Raw genomic sequence first — 24,136 nt, 5'->3', positions numbered from 1 at the left:
TGATTTATATGTTTCGTGTCGATACAATTTTTAGATTAACTTATGTTCCCTTTTTTTCAGTCGATAGTAAAATGAAAATTCACGACTTAAGTCCATGTTTTTTTATTACTCCATTTATTATCCTATTCCATTTTATGGACTTAAGTCCATACTACAAAATGCTACTGTCATTGATGATACAGCTCAATATTATTATATTTTGTCACTTTTCAAATTCAATAACATTACAAATGTCAAACAGTATGAATTTTTATGCCCACACCAATGGATAAAGGTGATAGCTATCAATTATTTTTCCAAACTGCGTTACTAACGGTTGCTGTCTTTAAATAGTTATTTTACTCGATCGCAATCATACGTCGACAATAGAAAGATGCAAACTAACTAGAGAAAATGTGGGCCACGAATATACCCTCGGTCGCATAAGAATGCCTGTCAATTTGTTACAAAAGTTTTCTTTAAGGAAATAATAAAAAATGTTTTATTTTTTCAGCGATAGGCGGTTTAACAATAACAAATTTAACAGTAACAAGTTTAATTCACCACAAGCATCGCGAAATGAAGGTAATAGAGTTTCAGAAGCAAATTTGGAAGATGAAGAAACCTGGGATGTAAGTATTGATATAATAAAGTTGGCACCACAATTTCTATCCAAAACTCTACTAAGTATCATATAACTCATTATAAATTATTTTATTTTAATAAAATTTTATTTATACATACGGCTCACACTCCCTCTAAGGGGAAAATTCACTCATCCCAGACACCAACGGTATCAAAAGGATTAAGCTCTGGTGGGACTCTGTCCGTATTATCGAGCTCTAGGTGACTTATTATGCTTTAGTATCTCTCAAAAATTTTCGAACACATCCGGACGTCACAAGGAGTACGGCTTTCTGCGTGGCCTTATAGAGATGTTCATTTAGACCCAGCTGGTTTATGTTCTCTAGGTTTTTGGGAATAACACCAGTAGTAGATAGAATAATAGGTATTGTATGGGTACTCTCCATTCTTCATTGTCTCCTGATTTGTATTTCTAGATCTCTGTACTTGGCGATCTTTTTGTTGTATTTAACACGTAAATTATTGGTGTTATGTATCGCCACGTCAATAAGTGTTGTTTGCCTAGTAAGTTTATTAACTAGTGTGAGATCAGGTCTATTATGTGCCACTGGTTAGTCTGTGAGCACAGTGCGGTCCCAGTATAGCTTGTAGTTGTCATTTTCAAGCTTTTTCTGTCAGGGACGTATTGATAATAAGGAAGATGGTCGGTTTGGAGAAGTCCTAGTTTGCCAGCTAGTTCTTAGTGGATAATCTTTCTTACTGAGTCATGGCGTTCTTTATAGTCAGTACCAACAAACACCTGGCAGCCACCGGTCAGATGTTGAATGGTTTCTCGTGCTTGGCATCCATATCGGCATTTGTCATTTTGTACTTGAAGATCTTTAACAATTTATTTCAGGTAATTTTTAGTTGGAATTACCTGATCCTGAATGGCAAGTAAGAAACCTGCAGTTTCGGGAAACATGTTTGCTGAATAGTTCGATGCTGTATTGCCGACATATTCTTGACTGATCTCATTGAGATGTCGCCCATGCAGAGGTTTACTCATCCAGGTGCGCATTTTTTCTTGCTTAGTCAGGTGGTTTATGCGCATTTCTTGTTGCCTCAGTTTAAGCGGCGTTGTATCATCTGCGCAAATTGCTCGATGTTAAGTAGATGTCTCAGCCTATACCTGAAAATAAGTTCTTAAATTAGCAATCTGTTTATGCAGTTGCTCACCCATGTCCATAAGTCCTTCCTCGTTGATGCCGCGGTAATGTTATTATATCTACTGCACTGCGTGGATGGTGTTTTTACACCTTTGTGAGAAGTTCATTGACTTTATTATTATTATTTTAATTTGCTATCCACTAAAGTTGTAAGTCGTTGAGCAAGTTTGATAGGAGGTGGATAGTTGGCATAAGAGAAGCCGGACTTTTGGCAAATTGTGAATAGAATTCACAAAAGTTTAGTTACTATGTTAAGAGGCTATTGGACATGGCGTCAAGAAGGCCGCACATGAAGATCAAGATCTTCATAGCAACCTTTCGCCTAAGAAAGATGGCACTTGAAGACCGCTTCTTCACTACCAGGTTTGTTTAAATCAATGGTTTGCAAAACATTGGAATGCGAACAATTTTTCATCGAATTCGAAGTTTTGACTTCTTTTCAGTTCAGCCACACTGGGTGCTACCTCTTATCCCTGAACTTCGACTCGTTTTAAATGGTGCAAATAACGATTGGCTTGGGACCAGGAATGAAATGAGGTCTTTAGTGATGAATCTCGCTTCTCTTTACGGATGCATGATGGCCGATTCAGAGTCAGAATGCAACGTGACGAAAAACGAAATCCACAGTGCTTTCTTGAATGAGAGTCGCCATGGACTTCTTTGAAAAGAATGGAATCAATTTTTTTTGCCCTGGTCCCTGAGATCCTCAGATTTGTTCCCAATTAAATATGCGTGGGACATGCTCTGTCGGATGTCTCTGTCTCTTAATTTAGAGCATCCTCCTCAGACCTTGATAGCACTTCAGGATGAGTTAATTAGGGCATGGAACGAGATACCCCAGAAAGATATTAAGCACTTAATCAGGAGAGTGTGTTGCCCACTGAGGTGCATCAACACGTTTATAAATGATAAGTGTGTAAGTGTTTTCAATTTTATTGAAATTTCATCGTTTCTTTATTTTGCTACCCTGTATAATTGTACAAAATATGTTCAAAATATAATAATTTATAATGGATGTTCGGATTTATATGTCAATTAATATATTTCCAAAAATTGGTCTAAGATTATTTCTAGTTACCTAATTTTTTTTCTAATATTTCATTGTCCAAAGTTCCTATCGTATTTGTAGTAGTGAGACCATCATTAAATGAATATTTATTGTTTTTTTCCTACTACATAAGTTGGTGTATTTTTATTTAAGAACATATTTGTAACCATATCAGAATATATTAAAAACCCAGAAGAATTTTCCTGTTATTGATCTTCTGCTGGCATTGATTCTCTGTCAATATCGTGGATCAAGTATTTGTTTTATCACGTTTATAATATTGTATTGTACTCTCATCAATAACAGTTAATGTATAAATTTTTAATTTGGTTTTAGTCTAATAATCAATCTAATTTAGAGGACATCAAAAGTCAATCAAATGTACAAATGGAAAAGAAATCAAATAGTGATCTCACTCAAAAACCTAATGAACAATTCAAAGAAAAACCTGCAGAGTCTGATAAAGATAGTAATGTTGTAGCTGATAAAAACACTATTGTTGAAGCTGATAAAGACACTAATGTTGAAGCCGATAAAAACACTATTGTTGAAGTTGTTAAAGACACTAATGTTGAAGCTGATAAAGATAGTAATGTTGAAGAAATGAAAAATAGTTTAGAGTCAAAAAAGAATTTAATAGATCATGTAAAATGTTACTTTGAAGTACCAAAACCTATTAACACTTTAAAAGATGGAGATCAAGTTAAAATTATTGACCAATTTAATAATCAACTTGTCCTTAAAACTAAAGAATGTTTTGGAAAAAGTAAAGAAATCGTAGAATATATAAAAAATTTGGATAAAGACAGTAAGTATTTTAAGTTCATTATTATCCTTATTTTACATAATTTGCATTTTTTAAAGAACTTAATGTTTAAGTTACCTCCTTACAATTCAATTGTTACCTATGATGAAATTTCACAGTGCAGTTTTTAAAAGAACTAACCTTAACGGTATTAGTCAAGTAAATCGTGGTAATTATAGAACGGCTGACACAAATCTGTATCAATAGCAGATAATAACACTTTCAGGTTGCACTGAATAAATGCCGAGCATCCAATTGTTTCATTCAATCCAAATTAATTTATTCATTACTTAGTCCTTATTGATTTTTGAATGTAGATATTTTCGTTTTGGAGAATCCCTGTTTGCATATCTTCAGTTATACTGTGAACATGATACTATAATAAACAAGATATGCTCACTTGCCATTCTAATTTTAATCGACGTGGCGCATGACGTCATAGCGAGACAAGGCCAGGGAACTTGTGCGTATCTTATTTTTACGATGCATCATATGGCAACGTTGTTTCATTAGGGTAATGAATAACTAAGAAACTCAAACTGTTAACGGTAAGTATACCTCGATGCCATATCTTGCACTAACAAATCATAACTAGTTACTTTCTGTGAAAACGTTGTTTGAAAATGGATAATTAGTTTGTAAAATTAATTCAAGAAATATATGAATCTACGATTTGATTGTGTATATTACAAACAAAATAAATATATATAATAAATAATAATAATAATAAAAGAAGTAATTTTACATCTTCACTAACATTTACGTATTTTGCAGCTTCTATTAGGTTTTTGAAATAAATTTTAATGTGTTGCCATTATAACTACGAAAAATATCTTCCAGTTCACTACATTTAGTTACAAATTCCAGTAGTTATGTAAACCACCCTCAGAAACGTGGTTTAGCCAAGTAAACGATTTATCGTTAGCGTTCGGAATATATCCAAGTATTTCTTTTTTTTTTGTAAAAATGCAATGAAATCGGCTAAATTTTTCAATCAATCCCATTCCAGGTCTTTTATATTCGAATTATTAAAATATTGATGACTGTCAATTAAATCTTCAGGGTTAATTTCTGTATCATCAAGATATAACGACTATCACCACTATTCCACAAAGTGTCCGTGTAGATTAGAAAGTTATAGAAACTATGCCGACAGGCCATTCTGGGCTTGCGTGGTATCTTATCCGCATTTTTCTACTCCACGAGAAATTTCTAATATATAAAAAAACAAAATATTTCAAATTTTGGCGGTAGTACATATTTTAGATTTTGAATTCATTGTATTCAAACCAGATTTTGAACATGTGTTCACAAGGAACAGATTTTGTTACAATACTACAATATTTTATGAATATAGTGGTTAAGTTAGGATATACATGGCGATGGTTTTTCCAGCACTGTAATGGACAGTTCCAATCTCCGTTCGAAATTTTTTGTGGCTAATATCATCAGACAAATACATGTCCACTTCTTTTATATCTCTCGATACAGGTGTATATTTAGATGAGTCATGTCCAATTAATTCATCAAAAATACACCATGGACTTGAGTCATCTTTATCAGTTTCTTTTTCTTGTACTTGTTGATTTTCACTAGTACAATCTTCTTTTTCTTTTTTTATAGAAGTAACCAGCTTATTAACTCTTTCCTTTGTTTTTTTATAACTAGGTATTCTGATTAATGAATGAGTTTCGATTTACGATTGATCTGCATTTTCGATTTCAAATCTTTATTGATAGTTCGTCAAAGGATTTATTTATTGTAAATATTCAATTAAGAATTATTTTTCTTAGTCAAAATTATTGACCTAGTATAAGAATAATAATTTTATTTTCAAAAAATTCACATTTGTAGAAGATGCAGCTTTTATGGTCCGCTTTCTGAATATTGCAATAATTGAAACTTCTCCTGACGCATTGTCCGTTTCGACTACTACTACAAGTACTGACATACTGCCACCGTCACTCAAGCGTCAAAAGGTGATGGATACTTCCATTAATAAAAATTTTAGTTTAGAACAAAAGAAACCAATAGATATGGATTTACTAAACCTATGCAAAGACTCGTTTCATCCGTTTTCCATAGTTGAAGAACGAGCTTTTAAAAAGTTTGCAGGGTGGATTCCTGGATGTAAACCACCAACAAGAAAAACTTGTTCATTACATCAGGTTCATTACTTCAGGAATGTTATATCAAAACTGAGCAAATTATTAGATCACAAGTTGTTAAAGAAGTAGAAAATATCTGTATTACTACTGACCTCTGGACATATGGAGTAACTGAGAGTTACATCGCATTAACAGGACAATATTTAACAGAAAATTTAGAATTTAAAACGGTATTATTATGGTTTCCAGAAAAATGGCTGCTGCCATTTTTCTGGAAACCATAATTCAGAAAACATCGCTTTTGAAATTATTAATCAGTGGGGTCTAAAACGAAAAGTAAATTTTGCAGTAACTGGTAATGCCTCAAATATGGTCAAAGCTATTAAAGATGTTTTGGAATGAAAACATTTAAATTGTTTTGCTCATACGTTAAATTTATTGGTGGAGGGCAAACTTAAATGCTGTCGTGTAGAAATAGATAAAATAAAAAGTCTTTTTCCGACAATTCGGCAAAAAACACATTTCAAAAAAAGTACCTTATCTTCAGAAAGGCTTTTAAAGTATCAATTACAACATAACAAAGTTCCCAAACGGCAAATCCAAGACATGGAAACTAGGTAGAACTTCACTTATTACAGGTTAAAAAGAATGACCGAGTTAGAAGAGGCAATCCGTTCCACATTGGTATTAGTTAATACAGACTTAGACCAAATCTAAATAATGAAGACTGGATTATTTGTTCTCAACTTTCCCAAATTTTACGCCTTTTAAAGAAATAACAAGTACAATGAGTGGCCAAAAATACTTGAAGGGTAGTTCAGTGATTGTTATTGTACGCTGTCTGGAAGAATCTTGCAATAAAATTTTAGCAAACGGTAACCTTACATCCATAGTATCCGACGTAGTACAATGACTAATATCGGGTTGTATTGTTTAGTTTATTTTTCAAGTTATAATAAATATATCCTTCATTAGTTTCTTTCACTTCAATAAATATTGTGCATAAACGATAATAGCCATTATGTTTGTTATTGTAGGTACTCTATTACTTGAAACTACTGTTAAACAATCATAGTAACTTGCTTACGAAAATCGGTTTACGATGAAAACTTTAACGACCCACCTCTACTCGTTACCTCTGTCCTTACTTTGATTTGGTGCTTTGACGAATCGAGAGATCGGGAGACGAGACGTTTCCAAATAATTCTGTATGAAGAATTTTTTATTGTAGCATCATATGCAGTTTATTATTTTTAATGGGAATAAGGCACAATGTGACTTTAAAAGAAGCTTATTTTGATGTTTAGATTTTTAATTCGGAAATCGTCCTTAAAATACAAAACATTAATAAATTTTATTTATATAAAACGATTTCCGAAGTGAAAATCAAAATGTTATATTACACTTATTGTAAAGTAAAATTGTGGCATATTTTCAATAAAAAAACAGTAAGCTGCCATTTAAATCCATTTCGCCCAAATTTGATTATCTTAGAACATTGTTCAAATGCTAAAAAGACAATAGGTCAAATAAAACCAATAAGTTTGGCAACGTTGAATTTCCCCTTTTTATTATTTCAACTCATTCATTTTCGGCGATATAAAGGGCTGACCTAATATACCTCTCTCTTTTTAAACAGGTGTTTCTTACTCCATCTCATGTAAGGTCCATACCGACCATAAACTTTTACCTATACTGTGTACCCTAGAGTTAAGAGAGACAGCCTCTTAACTCCAGTTATGGAGCGAACACAAAATTTAAGCGAGATAAGCGCCTACTGTCAAAAATTCATGTATTTATTGTGTTAATTCACACCGAGTTTGATTGTTTCAACCAGTGGCACATGCCATTCAGATATTTTTAGAAAAAAGTTATTATCTAGAAGACTTACTACAATATGCAAAACTTCGAATATTTGCTTAAATTAGACAATTCTTGAAATAAAAATTGTTCACCAAAAATGCACATACTACTTTTCATTTCTACCTTTTCATTTAACAACCATTTAACAATTATTAATATTACTCAGAGATATCAGTGCTACTGATCTCTGAGTAAGAGGTAGTATATTTACTACTGACATGATTTTAAGGTTCAACCACTGCACCGATTACTACAGACATTTCAATTTTGAAATGATGGTACAAAATGTGTATGTGCACTTTGCTTGTACTTTTGTTGATATAATAAAAGTTTGTCTGTCCCTGAAAGAGTTAGTCATTGAAATAGTTTCACGTCTGCTAATGAAGAAAATCAATCTGATTGTTTTGCTTCATGATAATTACATTAGAGACATAAAAATCCATTATCGGCCATTTTTTCAAAAATATTTATATCACATAAGATATATAAAATAAAAACAAATTGATATACAAAAAAAATTTCACCTTTATTAAAAAAAAATCGATAATTATTTTTTTTTAAGCTTTATTATTAAACGAAGTTAAAGAGGGCCAACTGATTATATGTGCTAAAGATGGCGCGCCGAATCTTTGCAGAGCCGTTGTGTTTAAAATTGATTCACCGACAGTAGCAACAGTGACATACTTAGATTATCCCGGCGAGGAGAAACTTTCCATCAAATCCTTGAGAAACGTGGATGATTATTTGGCGAAAGAACCAATTTGCTTATTGTTCACACCTAAAATAAAGCTTTTGGACAGTATTAGTGACGTTGGTTTGAATTATATTCAAACATTGATAGAACAAAAAAGTAAAGTAACTGTGGTAAGTTTTTTTTTATTATTTTAACGGCGAAAATAAGTTTAAATTTACAAGTTTTATAAAGAAAAAGGGGACCAAACTATATTTTTATTGAAAACATTTTATTCAAATAAAATAGACTAACTCTAACTAAAATAGAATAGACATCTCTTCTCCTATAATATATACAGGTCAGCTGCGTGTTAATGTAAATTAATACAGTATAGTAGCACACCTAGAATTTTCCTGTTTGGGGGGTGGGGGGGTGTTCACTGTTCAAGTTTTTTTATACTACCTCCATTATTTTGAGTCCTTAAAATTTGTGAGTAACAGTATAGGAATAGTGCACTGGGGGGGGGGATTAACCCCCAAAACGCCCCCTGGGTGCGCCACTGATACAGTATAACTCCTTTGTCATTCTGTTAAATCACTTCGACCATTCTCGGCATATTATTTATGTAAATATTCTGTTTACAAGATTAAAAATGGATAAAAAAATAAAAAAATTATGTTAATATTGTATATTGTAGATTTCTAAAGATCTTGTATACAATCGTTAATAAAGCCTATTATGCATTTTTTAAGTACTGCCTGTGGGTATACAAGGTTTAGGTTCTAGAAAGACCTGTGTTGGGCATTTATGGCGTTGGTGAACAATTATCCTGTAGTTGCATAAAATATATTGTTTCCTCTGTACTTTAGCAGAATCTGCATATTGTTGTGTTCACATATGTGATTTTTCTGTTTTCACTCTTCTAAAGTAGACCAAGTATATATATTTAGATATTATGTCTAGAAATATTTTGGATAACGAGCAGAAGACTGTAATAACTTTGTTTGCCTTTGACCTGCAATATTTTCTTGGTGGGCAGTAAATTACTTTTTCCATTTTTGTACATCTTCCACATCCGTCTGGACATCATCGCTGCATTTTGGAATATCGCAAGAAAGGTTCTGGCCTGATAAAGAAGTACTAACTCCTTTTTACCAAAACTATCAGAAATTTCATACCAGCTGTTCGTTTAAGCCTCACAACAAAGTTATTTTTTGTCCCTGACCAGTAGTACTTCAAACTGCATACCACTGAGATTCAGAGAGGCCATAGATGTACAAAAACACGTTTAACTCCAATTTTAAAGAGAAAGATCTGCTTTTAACCACCATTCAAATTTGTATTTTATAATGCGTTTCAAATAACCCTTCAATTTTGGCATTCTAATTTATTTTTTTTTATATTGGTGCTGATATATTTCCTAGCCACAGATTGAAGAGATGGTAAGAGTTATATCCAAGAGCTATTCCTAGATGAAAGACCAGTACAAAAAGAAGATGCGATTTCTTACAGTGGGCCAGATATAACGAAGGGGGAGGTACTACAAACCATAAAAATATCAAAAACAACAAGGCAGGGGTCCCGATAAAATACCAGTAGAGATAATAAAACTAATAGAAGAGGAAAACATTAGGGTCTTTCTTCGTTTATATAATACAATATACAATACACGAAATATTCCTAAATATTGGCTGATATCTACTTTTATAGCATTGTCCAAGAAACCAAATGCAAATGAATATCAAGATTCAGACCAGTCTGTGGTTTAGATGTGGCTCCATTGAACTATTTGAGTAAAAACATCCAACACGAAGCTGATTATTCTCTGTTCAGTCTCTTGATCGTCATCATCATGATTAGCTCGAAAACCTTTTGTGAGCTTAGTCTTATTTTAGGATTTTCCTCTATTCTGATGTACTACCTCTTTTGTTTTTACAGTTGGTAACTTTGAAGGATTCATTTTCCTGCATCTGCTTAATATGGCCTACCCCAAGGTTTAGTTTTTTATTCCATAACTAGTTTTCAACCTATATACAGCAGATCTGGAAAGTAAAGTTAAATGTAATCAGACCATTTCTATACTACAATTTGACGATGATGTTTGTATATATTTAACATGTATTGGTGGATGGTCCAACGGTCCTCCTCCTAGAACAAATAGAGGACCAATGAAAAAAAAAAACAATCAAACAAGGATTAAACAAAGCAGCAGAGAAAGTGGTTGGCAAAATGAAAAATGAAAAAAGAAATAATTGGTTTGACGATTGCAAATTAGCCAGTGGAAGAAAATAATAAAACAAGATTGAAATGGTTAAGCACAAGCAAAGAAGAGGAACCAGAAAAATACAAAGATTTCAGGCAAAAAAACAAAGAAATTGTTTAAATCGAAAAAAAAATCAAAAGGTAGAAGGAATTATGAACGAGATAGAAACAGAGAATAAAAAACACAACCCAAAACCATTATACCAATACTTAAAACTGGGTAACAGAAAACGGACAGCTAATATACCTATAGAAGCAGAAAAATGGCAGAAGTATTTCGAAGAAATATATAAAGTAACGGATAGAGAAGAAGAAATAGAAACAATAATCAATACATAACAAGATGAATAAGCATTTTTAGAAGAATTAACCTATACAGAAGTGAAAATAAAATATGCAAACTTAAACACGAGAAAACGGCGGGAAAAGAGGGAATATGTGCAGAAATTATAAAATACGGTGGGGAGGCACTATCCAGAAAGATTTATGAACTAATAAAGAGTATATGGAGTAAGGAAATAATGTCCGAAGAATGGAAAACGGGAATTATAGTAAAAAGGGCATTAAAGAAAACCTTTCAAGAAATAGAAAACGAAGCCAAACTGAGAGAACTGGAAAGAAATGAAAATTAGAGAAAATACATGAACGTAAGCAAGAAAAAGAAAAGACACAAATAACAACTGACAATAGACGCTCACAGCTTCGAGGATGTTGAAACGTTCAAATATTTGGGAGTACTAGTACTGAAGAAATGAAAGTGTAGATATGAAAAGAAAAATTCAAGCGAGAAATAGAGGGTTCTATAGAAATAAAAAAAAAATGTTAAGAGATGAGAAATAAGCCGAAACACAAAAATGAAAATCTACAAAATGTTCATAAGACCAATAGTAGTATATGCTGCAGTTACATTAACAGCAAGAGGAAAGTTTTTGAGAGGAAGATGATGACAAAATTACCGGGACCAAAGAGAACAAACGAAGAAGATGCAAGACAATGGATGAATCACGAAATACAAGAATGGATGGGTCAAGAGAACATAGTCAGAGCAATCAGTTAAGAGTTATGACGGAATGGATACACCAGGTAAAAAAACCAGAGGCGGACCTAAACTGAGATGGAGACAACAACAAGAAACTGTAAAACCAAACACAGAATAGGATGATCTCTCACACAAAAAGGATCTTCAAGTGAAAATAGCTTCAGCTTCTTCGGGAGCGTATAGCTTGTATATATATACCATATCGATGGCTTAATCTGCAAAAAAGCCAACTTCATTTAGGCAAATATTTCAGTATGAACATAAAACCGTTCAGTTCATGAATAATTATACTTACGGTTAATTACTAAATCTTAATTCTTTCTTTTATTGCTTGGTGTTAATAATAATTAATCAAAAATAACTTTGTTTGACCTAAAACTTTTATTTCGCGCTATAAAAGAAGTTAGCTCTTTTACATATCCAGTAAGAAATAGAAAAAAGCAGTTAGCCTGTTTTTTTGAACATCTTTTAAAACAAATTAATATAAAGAACTAAAATTCAAAAGTATCAAGAAAAAATAAAATATTACAGTATAAAATCTTAGATTGTTTAAAAAATGTTTATTTATGAGGTAGATTATTTTAGTAGGAATGATAATTAGTTGGGATGGAGGATTTTAGATCTTGAAGATCCTGGAACTTTCTGATGGTTAATAACAATCTATCAGAATGGAAGTTCGGCAGCTGAGCAAACTCCTTTGGATTAGTCATTTTTCACGCCGTTGGGAAGTAACTTCCATTCTTCTTCAAAATTAACTTTATAAAATACGTTTATTTCATAGATCTGGTTTTAATAACCTTAAAAAGAAAAATTAAAAATGTTTACTACCTTACCTGTCGAAGGTGAAGAAAAAAAATTAGCTCGAGATTCTCCTTCATTTTTCCAGGTCGAATGGATTTAAGAAATTTGACATCATTAAACAACTTAAAGAATGATTATGCTAAATATTCAAAGTAGTATGGTTTTGGATGTTATAGAAAACGACGTCATCAAAGCAGTTAACGAATTTGTATACCTGGGAACGCTCGTCAATACTGAAAATGACACTACCGCAGAGATAAACCGCAGAATTTGCACGGCTAATAGATGCTATTTTGGGCTTAATCTCCTTTTTAAATCTACAGTTATATCAAGAAATACAAAAGTAAAACTCTACAAAACAATAATACTCCCAGTCCTAACATATGGTTCAGAAACCTGGACTTTAACAAAAAGCAATGAAAACATGTTAAAATGTTTCGAAAGAAAAATACTAAGGCGAATCTATGGAGCGGTAAACGAAAATGGTGTCTGGAGAAGACGATACAACTTCGAACTCTATAGAATATACCAGGAACCAGATATCATAAAACACATTAAGATAGGATGTCTGAGGTGGGTAGGCCATGTAATGTGGATGGAGCAAACCGACCCAGCTAGAAAAACGCTCCTTGATAGACCTATTGGTCAAAGAAGAAGAGGAAGACCCAGAACAAGATTCCTAGATAACATAGATCAAGATATGAGAAATATGGAAATACGTGCTTGGCGGAGGAAGGCGATGGATAGGGACGACTGGAAAAAAATTCTTGGGGAAGCTAGGACCCACACAGGGTTGTAAATCCAAAATGATGATGATGATGGTTTTGAATTTTTGCGAGCCCTTCGGCAAATACCAATGTATTCAGCAGTTACATTAATAATTTTATTTCGAAGTCATGCATAGAATCTACCTCCATCTATGTGTGACCTACTTCAAGGTACTTCTGTTCAATAACGATAAGCATTTGAGGCCGTATCGTTTCGATTTTTAGCTGCGCATCCGTCGCTGTAAATAACTACTTTTTTGTCTGTGGTGTCCAAGATTTGTGGTAGAACTTTATCTATAAGAACGTGTGAAATGACAGAAGTAAATTCTTCAGCGGAAACTCCACCTTCTATCTCATTCCATAAAAAGCAGTATGCTTCCTTAGTTTTTAAACCCAATGCACAAAAATTATGCACATTAAGTTTAGATTTGTAATACAATGATGATACATTAGATTTTGGTGCTGTAGCAGAGCCTGAACATCAACTGCAAATACGTAACCTTCTCAGTTTTTATGCTCTTCTTTTTCAGCACTAGCCTGCTCTTTTCTTATTATGTGTTTCTTGTATTCATCTTTAGATACAAAACCCAATTTATATGACATTCATTTTTCGCAGGCGTCTTTTTAAGGATGAAATAATGATATGGTTTTCGTATCTAAAGTGTTATTAAATTTTTCCACCGATACGGGCAATACGTTGTTTTAGAACACCAGTCCGAAACATAATAATCATAAAGCGATTTTGTTGATAACCGTATGGGCACGATTCCACGTTTAAACTACTTTCTAACGGTTGGCGCAACACGAAGTTGGCGCTTTTACCGTAGTGTGGGTCTTATGCATGGAGGTAGCTTGTTTTTGGGCAGGCTATTTGAAAGGTTTACGATAAAAATTAGAAGTTAGCGGTTTGTGAACTGATATATAGCTGGGTAAAGAAAGCAATACACTAATAAAACGATATTACGAAAAAAGTGGAGTTAGCTTGTTTGTAGATTAAGCCATCGATATATTGAAGAAGAGTGCGAAAAATCAAACATACCTTGCAAAACGATTTAATGAAAATAGTCAAAAAATGTCTAGGAAAAAACAGAAGCCTGCGTCTTCCCGAGAAAAAGCAAAAACATTTTAACCAAAATAACACTTGATACAACAACGTATACCGATCGTGCATCCGTAAAATACCAAGGAATGAGGCGAGATAAAAAAATATTCTTCCTTTTTATAAGCAATTCTGCTTGTTCTTTGGTGGATTAATACCTCTATGGAAGATTGTTACTCCATCTTTCGCGCGGTCATCCGATACTTCTGCCGATTGGTCTATTGGCCGTTATTTCTTGTTATTTTGACGACACGGGTCTCCCCCATTCTGCTTACGTAGTTGTTCCATTCTTTTTTTTTATTTAGTATCCATTCGTTTATACACTGTACGTTACATTTTCTTCTAATGTCTTCGTGTATTTCCTGTAATTTGTCTCAGTACTCTCACCTCTGCGGTTTCCAGTAGCCTTTGTGTTGTCGCTGAGTCGGGTCTTGTTTCTGAGGCATATGTCATTATTGGTCTTACACTAGCTTTATAAATTCTTGGCTTCATCTCAGTGTTAATGTGTCTGTTTCGACATATATGTAGTGTTATTAAGGCATCCTGTCAGTCTATTTGCTTTTTGTACTTGATCTCTCACTTCTTTGTCCAGGTCTCCATAGCTGGACAGTGTAATTCCAAGGTATTTTATTTCCATTACTTGTTCAATACTATGCCATCAATTTCTATTTGCCATCTGGTTCTTTACTGATTAATATTATTTTAGTTTTCTGAGATCAGATTGTCATATTAAATTCTTTTGCTCTTATATTAAATCTGTAGACCAGTCTTTGTAGACTATTTTCATTTTGGGCTATCAATATTGCGTCATCTTCGTAACAGAGTATTTCTACTTCTGTATTCCCCATTCTGTATCCTCTTCCTTTGTTAACGCTTTTGATGATTTCATCCATGATTAAATTGAAGAGCATAGAGCTGAATGACCCCTGTCTTATTCCGCTGCCTATTTCTATAGGTTTTGTAAGTTTTCCATCTATTCTGACTTTCATGTTGTTGTTTTGGTAGATGTTTTCAATAGGTTTTATAAAATTTAGGAAAACTTTTCTATTATACAGAAGAGGATTACATAAAAATGTATGTTTTCAAATGCTTTCTTTAAGTCAATCAGACACAGAAATGCTGGTTTATTATACTCTAGTGATTTCTCAGTAATTTGATTTATGACGAATATCTTCCACTACGAAAACCCTGTTGTTCATCTGCATAACTTATCCTCTTATTCATTGGTGGTCATGGTTAGAAAAATTACATTAAAAAATCAAGTAGATCATATAATCAAGAAAACAAAAAAAAAAAGGAATTAACATCTTGCGATCAATACGTGGAACAAAACGGGGGCCAGATACAAATGTATCAATAGCTCTGTACAAATCTTACATTAGGTCAGTACTGGAGTATGATTATTTTTTCTATGACTAGGCGTCAAAACGTCAACTAGAAAAAATAAGTAATCAGATCAATAGTAATTATATTTTAACCAATATACTTACGTAATTTCAAGAACTGCAAACTCAACCGATCAATATATCTGTAGTTTGAATTAAAGTTCATGGTGGAATAATAGAGAATATAGTTATGATTATTTTTTCTATGACCAGGCGTCAAAACGTCAACTAGAAAAAATAAGTAATCAGATCAATAGTAATTATATTTTAACCAATATACTTACTTAATGTCAAGAACTGCAAAGTCAACAGATCAATATATCTGTAGTTTGAATTAAAGTTCATGGTGGAATAATAGAGAATATAGTTAAGGTATAATATCCTCACAATGAAATTACTCGCCACGTAAAGCCCTTAGTAGTAACTACTGTTACGGAGCTTCCTCTTCAAGCTTGGTTTCCACGACTTTCGAAAAGTATTCTGCTTTTCTCTGTATTGAGCAGATTAATATTTTTTATACTTTCCTGGTCTAAACAGGCTCGGCCACACAGGACGCGTTCGTCGCGGCGCCGGCAGTCTGCGAAATGGGAACATCACATAGGATGCAATTATCTTTGTGAGCGATACAGTATACTGGTTTCTTTTTAGAGAACAAATCGTGCTAGTTTTCATACTTATTTTATTATTTTTGTTGCAATAAATGTACCTATATGCACTATACATGGTGTATAGTATAGTATAATGGAAATATTTTAACTGTAGATTTCTGAGCTCAAAATATTAAATTTAACCCAAATAACTCCTTGCTCCATACTGAGTTACAAAGTGTTTTATTTAAAAACTTCAAAACTATTTGTACCCATTACTTTAAAACTATTTGATATATCCTAGTCATACTTGGCAGGAAGTGTTGGTACTGCATAATATACTAAATTATGTTAAATAAACGTTTCTAGCTACTACCAGAGGCGTATAACAGGGGTAGAGAAAGGTTGACCCTTCCCAAATTCTACGCCAGTGGCGGAATTGCTATTTTAACGCAATTTTTCAATTCTCCAATACTTTATGTAAATAATATGCCCTTATTCAGTACCATAAAGTCAGTATTTTTCGAGATATTTGAAGTTAAGTGAAGTGGTGAGGCACATTTATTTTGATTATTGTATTAACCCATTAGCGATCAGTGGCAACTTTGGTTGCCAGTGAGTTCCAACACCGATAAAATCTCATGTGTATTGTGTGTGGCCTACTTTTAGGTGATATATAATTTTTAGCATGTCCACATGTATTTCTAACCTCCAACCCAACTTTGCTTGTAAACTTAGGTGCTCGCTAGTATTTATTTATAATTAGAGTTTTGCAGCAACCAAACTTAGTCCTAAACAATGTAGGTATTTTTTAGTTAATTTGTAATACTTTGTGTTCATATTCAGTTTACTTTAAACTAAACGGTTTTATAACGAAATTTACCTGCCATTACTTTACCCTCTGGACCATTGACTATAGATTTTTTGAAAAACTGTAAATTTTTCGCTTCAAGCTTTCAAATGCTTTTTTTACTGATACTCTAATGGAACATACATATAATTACACAAACTAATCTTTATGTCGGGCAAAATGCATAGCTTAAATGTAACTTATGATGAAATTTCTGTCTTCTTGGAAATAAGTGGGACTTGTTGTCTGGTTACCACCAACTGCCGAGTAAGCGGATGTATTGGCATAATGAACCTGACTGCAAGTTAGCTATAGTTACAGAAGCAATACGGAGACCTCTATTCGAAGATATATTGCGGTATCTCCATCTAAATGATAACTCGAAATAAACACTGGCAGGTTTTACAAGGTCCACCCTCTGATTATCCAAATAATTCATTCAAGCAAGAACGTTGGAAATTCAGTTGCTATAGATGAGAGCATAGTCCCGATTTAAATTGTAAACCCGAATGGATTTGTATCTCACTCTGAACCATACTGCGGTGCGCATGCAATGCTTCCTGATACTGGAGTCTGACAAGGAGGAAATGTAGCACTAGGACTTGCTGAATATGCCAACGTTCCTAGCAAAACTAAATTATATTTTGACAATTTATTCACTTCTGTCCTTATTTGAAGAACTGTCTAAACTAGACTTATGACGAACTGGAACGTTGAGAGAAAATAGAATAGCAAAATGGATGAATTTGCCCTCGAAAGAATTTTTCAAGAAATGGAAGAGAGGGACGATCCATTCCACATCTAACGGAAAGCTAACAGCTATTAGGTATAATGGCAATGCTGTTGTAACATTATTGTTAAATTGCCACACAGAAGTAAAAAAGTTCAGCGGTTTAGGAAATATGAACAAAAGAAGGTGATCATTAAAATGCCTGGTACCATTTCCCACTATAATTCTAATATGGGAGGTGTTGACCTAAGTGATCAGTTCATTGCTCAATACAGATGCAAAATTCACAATAAAAAATGGTGGTGGCCACTCTATGCTTCGTCTGTGGATGAATGTTGTGTTCAATGTTGGCTTCTATATAGGCCTTAGGTCACGAATTACCATACTTGCAATTTAGATGACAATGAGTATTACAGCTTCTTACTAAATATGGAAGTTCTTCAACTAAACCCGGGCCGCATACATCGTTTTCAACATCCGCTATTTTAGAAGATCCAAGAACGGACAAGAAAAATCACATTATCGTGAAAGGAGACTTAAAGTACCGCCGATGCAAAATGTGCCAAATGAGAACAACATACTTGTATAACAAATGTAATGTGCCCCTACATGCGACTTGCTTTGAGACTTTCCTTAAATAATTTCCATACAATGTATCTCTAGTTTTGTTAAAGCACGATTAGTTTTTAATACATTTTTATTACATAGAAATTTTTTTTCTTATTACCAAACCGTAAGCGCTGAGTGGCAACTAAAGTTACTACTCATTTTTCCAACCTTTTGACAGTCCTTATTTTTTTACATTCTTTAGTAAATATATAAAACACTTTGTTATAAAATCTATAAACAAAATTCGCAACTTTCAAGCTTTTTTAGTTCTGAGTACTAATGGGTTAATTATGCCAGTGTTTTTAAGTCATAGTATTGCATTTATTATGCAAATAAAATGTTGATCGATATCAGCAACAAAACATAATGTTATTTATTGAAATTTCTTGAAGCGAATAGGTGTATCCAACATTTAAAAACAAATTGTGGTTCTAAGAAGAACCATTTATATATAATGTAAATAAAAGGACAATTTTAATAACACGAAAATATAAAAAACACATTTTAACTAAACCTATGTGAATCCCATTTACCTCAAAAAGGTTATAGATTCTTTCGTTAAACGATCTTATAACTTAAAATATAAATAAAATAAAATATAAAAAATATGTTTGACTGATTGGTAATAAAATTAGGGGAATTTACTATTTGCTGCCATAGTGCTACCATTACTTAATTATTGTGAGTATACCAGTGATTTCATATACCCTCAGAAATAAAAATCTAAATGATTACATCGGATGTTCTAGGCGGCCACGGCACTTCACTACCTGTGCCAATCCAACGATGAGAGAATTGCTAGTCTAAATAGTTCCGAACTATTAAAGGATAACTCCATCCTGCATGACGATATCTCTTCGTTGATTAAGTGGCAAATTTTCTGGATTGTGGAAAAGTGTATATAAACTGTAAATACGAGTATAATTCATAAGGACCCAACAAACTATCTCCAAATATGCCTCACCATACATTAACCTTAAATTCACATTGAACATGTGACTCTCGAAATAGATGGGGATTTTCAATATCCCAACTGTGGCTGTTTCTTTAGTTAAATACGCCTCTACGTGTAAATGTAGCCTCGTCAGTAAAAATATTTTTTTAATAAAATTACGATTTTGATTTTTTTTTCATGTCTTCCACAACGTTTTTTAATAGCGATTAAAATTTTATTTGCGTAATAAATGCAATGCTATGATCCAAAAACACCGATATAATTAATAAATTAATTAAAATAAAGTGCGCTACTTCATTTTTAAGGATATAGGAGTATATTATGTACATAGAAAGTATTAGAGAATCGAAAAATTGTGCTAAAATAACGATTCCACCAGTGGCGTAGAATTTTGAAGGAGTCAGCCATTCACTTTTTCCTATCGTTCGCCTGTACTATTAACCAGAAACGTTTATTTAACATAATTTGGTAAGGTACGCAGTACCTACACTTACGTCCAAGTATGACAAGGATATGTCAAATAGTTTTAAAGTACCGGGTACAAATAATTTTTAAATAAAATACCCTGTAACTAAGTAAGGAGTCACATTTTATTTAAGTGATTTGGGTTATAATATTAAAATAATTGTTTTATACTTTTACAAATAAATTATTTGTGTAAAATTAAAGCGATACTTGTAATATTCAGTTCTGTAGCTACTTTATTCCTTGCTTCGACCTTTATTACCACATTTTTATAATATTTGTGGGAAATGTCAAATATATATATTTTCACTTTTTTTCAATGGGTAATTCATTTTTACTAAACTGATCGCGCCATAAATTTGTAATTTTTTACAACTGTATCGCCCGGCAAAGTGGTAAAGCTGGCTCACTGCGGCAGATCGTTCTTTGTGTGACTGGTATGATGCTATACTGTGTAATACAAGTAGATCGCCCGCCGGCCTCGGTCAGATATGCTGCCCTCCGTGACAGATCGCGTTCTGTTTTACCGAGCCTTTGACACATGTTGCCTATGATACTCGTGGGTGCAAAACCTGCGCAAGTCGTTAGGTCTGATATCTGTAGAGCTTTTTAGACTAGTCGCTAATAAAATACTACTACTATAGTAATCTTAATAACGAATGTCCGCAATGAGTAGGACAATAGAAGAACAAATTTATTACTAATTAGCTATGACCAATCTGAAGGTGCTTAAATGTTTCTTGTTTTTTTTATTTTTTGATATAGATATTTTGTAAATTGATTGTTACTTACAAATTGGTGTTTCGTTGATTGAAAGTTACATCTTTTTATAGATATTGATTTGAAGCCAACCAAATTTATACCTTCCTATACCTAAAGCCAGGTAACACGTATCCAGTTACTGGCACCTTCTTCACTAGCATGCCAGTACTTGACTAGGACAGAGCTAGACAGTCACGTGTACACAGATTAAGTAGCTAGCGCCAGTCTCACTCTCACGCCAGTTCCTACTTGGTGAAGTCAGTCATTTGTTGTTACTGTCAGTGTCGTGTTACCTGCAAAAATGAACGCCAGCGACTAGAATGATGTGTTTACACGTGTCTACAACCACTGGCACTGGGTGAGAGAGAACGCGGACGAGGGCCACTGGCATGAAAAATAGACATGATGCCATTACTATGCCAGCGCTGTCATGTCAGTACGATTGGCACCAGTTACTGGATAAGTGTAAACTGCCTTTACACTTAATTTTGTCCTTCTGTTTACTAATGAACTCTAAACCACAAACTCCAAAGTTTTCCAATACATTTCATTATTATGTAAGCAACAGTTTTGTTATTAAATACGTGATTTAGATTTTGTTAAAATAGCCACTTTATTCTTCCTGGGCTTTTATATATCCTAAGCTGTAACGTTGTTGATACTCCAAGGATAATTAAAATTCGGTAACTAATTCATTCTTAAATAAACCAATCTAAAATTATTTTATAAAAAGAGAAAGATTACATAGCCACATATATTACACACTATGACTCCTAAAAGAAAAGCATGAAGAAAAAAATTAACATCCTTAAAGATGTTAAGAACGGTAAGAAGAAAGCAGAAGTTTGTCGTGAAAGAAGAATTTCAAGTTCCACTCTATCTACCATGCTCAAAAATAAACACAAGATTTTCGAATCAGGTTCGTCTTTTTTCGGTAAATCGAAAAAACTACGTGCCGCAACTAATAAAGAACTCGATACTGCAATTGTCAAATGGTTTACCGTAAACAGGGCTGCGAATGTTCTAATGAGTGGACCACTGCTTCAAGAAAAAGCAACACAGTTTTCGCTGGCGCTAGGTGGTGATGAGAATTTTAAATCATCGAGTGGGTGGATGAGCCGTTTTAAGGCCAGGCACGAAATTACGTGTGAAAAAATTTGCAAGGAAGCGAAGAGTGCTTTCAAAGAAGTCACCGACAACTGGTTAAAGTCATGGCCTAAAATAAGACAAAATTACAGTGATGATAATGTTTTCAATGCCGACGAGCTAGGACTTTTTTAAACTTACTCCAGGTAAGACCCTCAAATTCAAAAATGAACGTTGTATAGGTGGCAATTTACCAAAAGAAAGGGTAACTGTACTCGCGTGTGCCAACATGTCCGGTTCCGAAAAAAGGAAGTTAGTCCTCATTGGGAAATCTCAAAAACTCCAATGTTTCAGAGGTGTGAATCAGCTTCCTGTCACATATAAATTTAATAAAAAATCGTGGACGACAGCAGAGATTTTTAGTGGAGAACTTTTGGAGCTAATGGAACTAATGGAGAAAAACATTCAATTTCTTTTTTACCCCCAAATTGCACATCTGTTCTGCAACCGATTTATCAGGGCATCATAAGGTCCCTTAAACTTTTAGTTAAGCGGATCCTGAATAATGTGGAAAACCGTAGTGAATCCTTGTTACTTTATTAGATGTCATAAATTTCATTGGACAGAGGTGGAGGGTGGAGAGACTGAGGTAGAAAACGAAGAAGATGAATATCCTGTAGCAGAGGGGTTGAAGTTACAACATCAAGGTCAAGAACTAACTCAACTGAACACTGATGACGAGTTTGCTGAATTGATTGCCATTGATGATGATGTCATTGTTTGTGATCTTCCGACGGATAGTGAAATTATCGCGGAAGTAATAAATCTGCGGAAGATGGAGAAGACAATCGCGGTGAATCTACGCAAGAAAGTCCTAATAGACAAGATATGGAAAGTGCTTTAAACGATGTAAGAAACTTTATCCAAAGACAAAACGTAAATGAAAAAGCATAAAACTGTTTCACATCTTTAGAAAATATGATAGATAGAATGATATTGGACAATTTAAAGCAGTCAAAAATGACAGACTTCTTCCAATTGCAGAAACAATAGTTTATTTTTTCCTTGAAAATACGCTTTATACATTATGTAGTTGGAAAACAATGCAAGTACAGATTTTTTGTTTTAACGTATTTTATTGACAATAAAAGTAAACAACTTTTTTTTCAAAAACGCCATTCTAACAATATTTAGCATCTTATATTGCTCCGAATGGCTTCACTATAGGAAGTTAATGTTTTAGAAAACTACATATTTATATGTATGCACAGTATTATTGTTGTCTGATATAACGAGATTGGCTTATAACGAGGTAATTAGTATGTCATTTCAGTTCTCGTTATAGAGGGAGTCTACTGTATTATTTAATATGTCCCTGACGTTTTCTATAGAAAAACTATTTTTCACGTTGAATTCATTTTCTAAGACCAGTTGTAAGTTCAAAATAATTTACAATATTATATTTTTAATTGCAGGCAATTTCTAACGACGATTTTGATCTGAAAATGGAAGATGGTTCGTGTTTATCAACGAAACTTTTGGAGCTGGAGAAACCAAAAGTTGAAATTAAACAAATTAAGTCCTCTGAAAAAGAGGAAAAATCTACTGTGGTAAAAGATAAAGAACCAGCAGAGCAGAAATCCGATACAGGTAATAATAAGTATACATAAAATAGTTACAATCTTTATATATACAGCAGAAATCCAAAATTAGGATACTTAAAATAGTCACAATCTTTATAATATATATATATATATATATATATATATATATATATATATATATATATATATATATATATATATATATATATATATATATATATATATATATATATATATATATATATATATATATATAGTAACCGGGAACGACCCAATACTAAGGAAGCAATAAAAAACGGGTGCTTTTAAGTGAGTGTCTTTTATTAAAAGTCAAGCTTTCGCCACATAATTTTGGGCTTCATTAGAACTTGCTGTAATGGAAAAACATTATTTACAATATCATAATTAAAAATGTTATTTTATGTCGACACTATCTCTTAGTGTATAATAAAATTGACATGGACATACACATATTTTTAAAAACAAACCAAACGCATCTCCCAACCAGGGGAAAAGTGCAAACAAGGCCTTTATTCAATATTTAAAGTTATGTCACTCCTCTATTTATTATATTATATTATATTTATTCTTAATTTAATTTTGTGTGACAATTAAAAAAGTCTAATATTGCTGACTGAATAATGTTATTGTTCTATGCCAACAAAAAGAAGAAGTGATTAAGACAGGTGCTGTTTCGATAGGTGACAGTTGAAACAACACATGACTTAATTAACAATTTCCACATGGTTATAATAAAATAACTTTAAATATTGAATAAAAGCCTTGTTTGCCACTTTTCCTCTGGTTGGGAGATGCGTTTGGTTTGTTTTTAAAAATATGTGTATGTCCATGTCAATTTTATTATA

General features: G+C 33.0%; 1 protein-coding gene across 5 annotated transcripts in view; it reads left to right on the top strand.

Moving 5' to 3' along the window:
• The window catches only part of LOC140441308 (uncharacterized), a 113,935-nt gene that overhangs the window by 67,232 nt on the left and 22,567 nt on the right, over nt 1–24,136 (top strand). For all 5 annotated transcript variants that reach the window (XM_072531949.1, XM_072531951.1, XM_072531950.1 and 2 more), the window contains 4 exons: nt 494–611; nt 3,157–3,628; nt 8,159–8,460; nt 23,142–23,316. In XM_072531949.1, coding sequence (XP_072388050.1) covers nt 494–611; nt 3,157–3,628; nt 8,159–8,460; nt 23,142–23,316 — 1,067 coding nt within the window. The remainder of the gene's footprint in view (nt 1–493; nt 612–3,156; nt 3,629–8,158; nt 8,461–23,141; nt 23,317–24,136) is intronic.

The sequence above is a fragment of the Diabrotica undecimpunctata genome, chromosome 5 (assembly GCF_040954645.1).
Source record: "Diabrotica undecimpunctata isolate CICGRU chromosome 5, icDiaUnde3, whole genome shotgun sequence".
NCBI classification, from domain to species: domain Eukaryota; kingdom Metazoa; phylum Arthropoda; class Insecta; order Coleoptera; family Chrysomelidae; genus Diabrotica; species Diabrotica undecimpunctata.
This window is presented reverse-complemented; position numbering and strand designations above follow the sequence as displayed.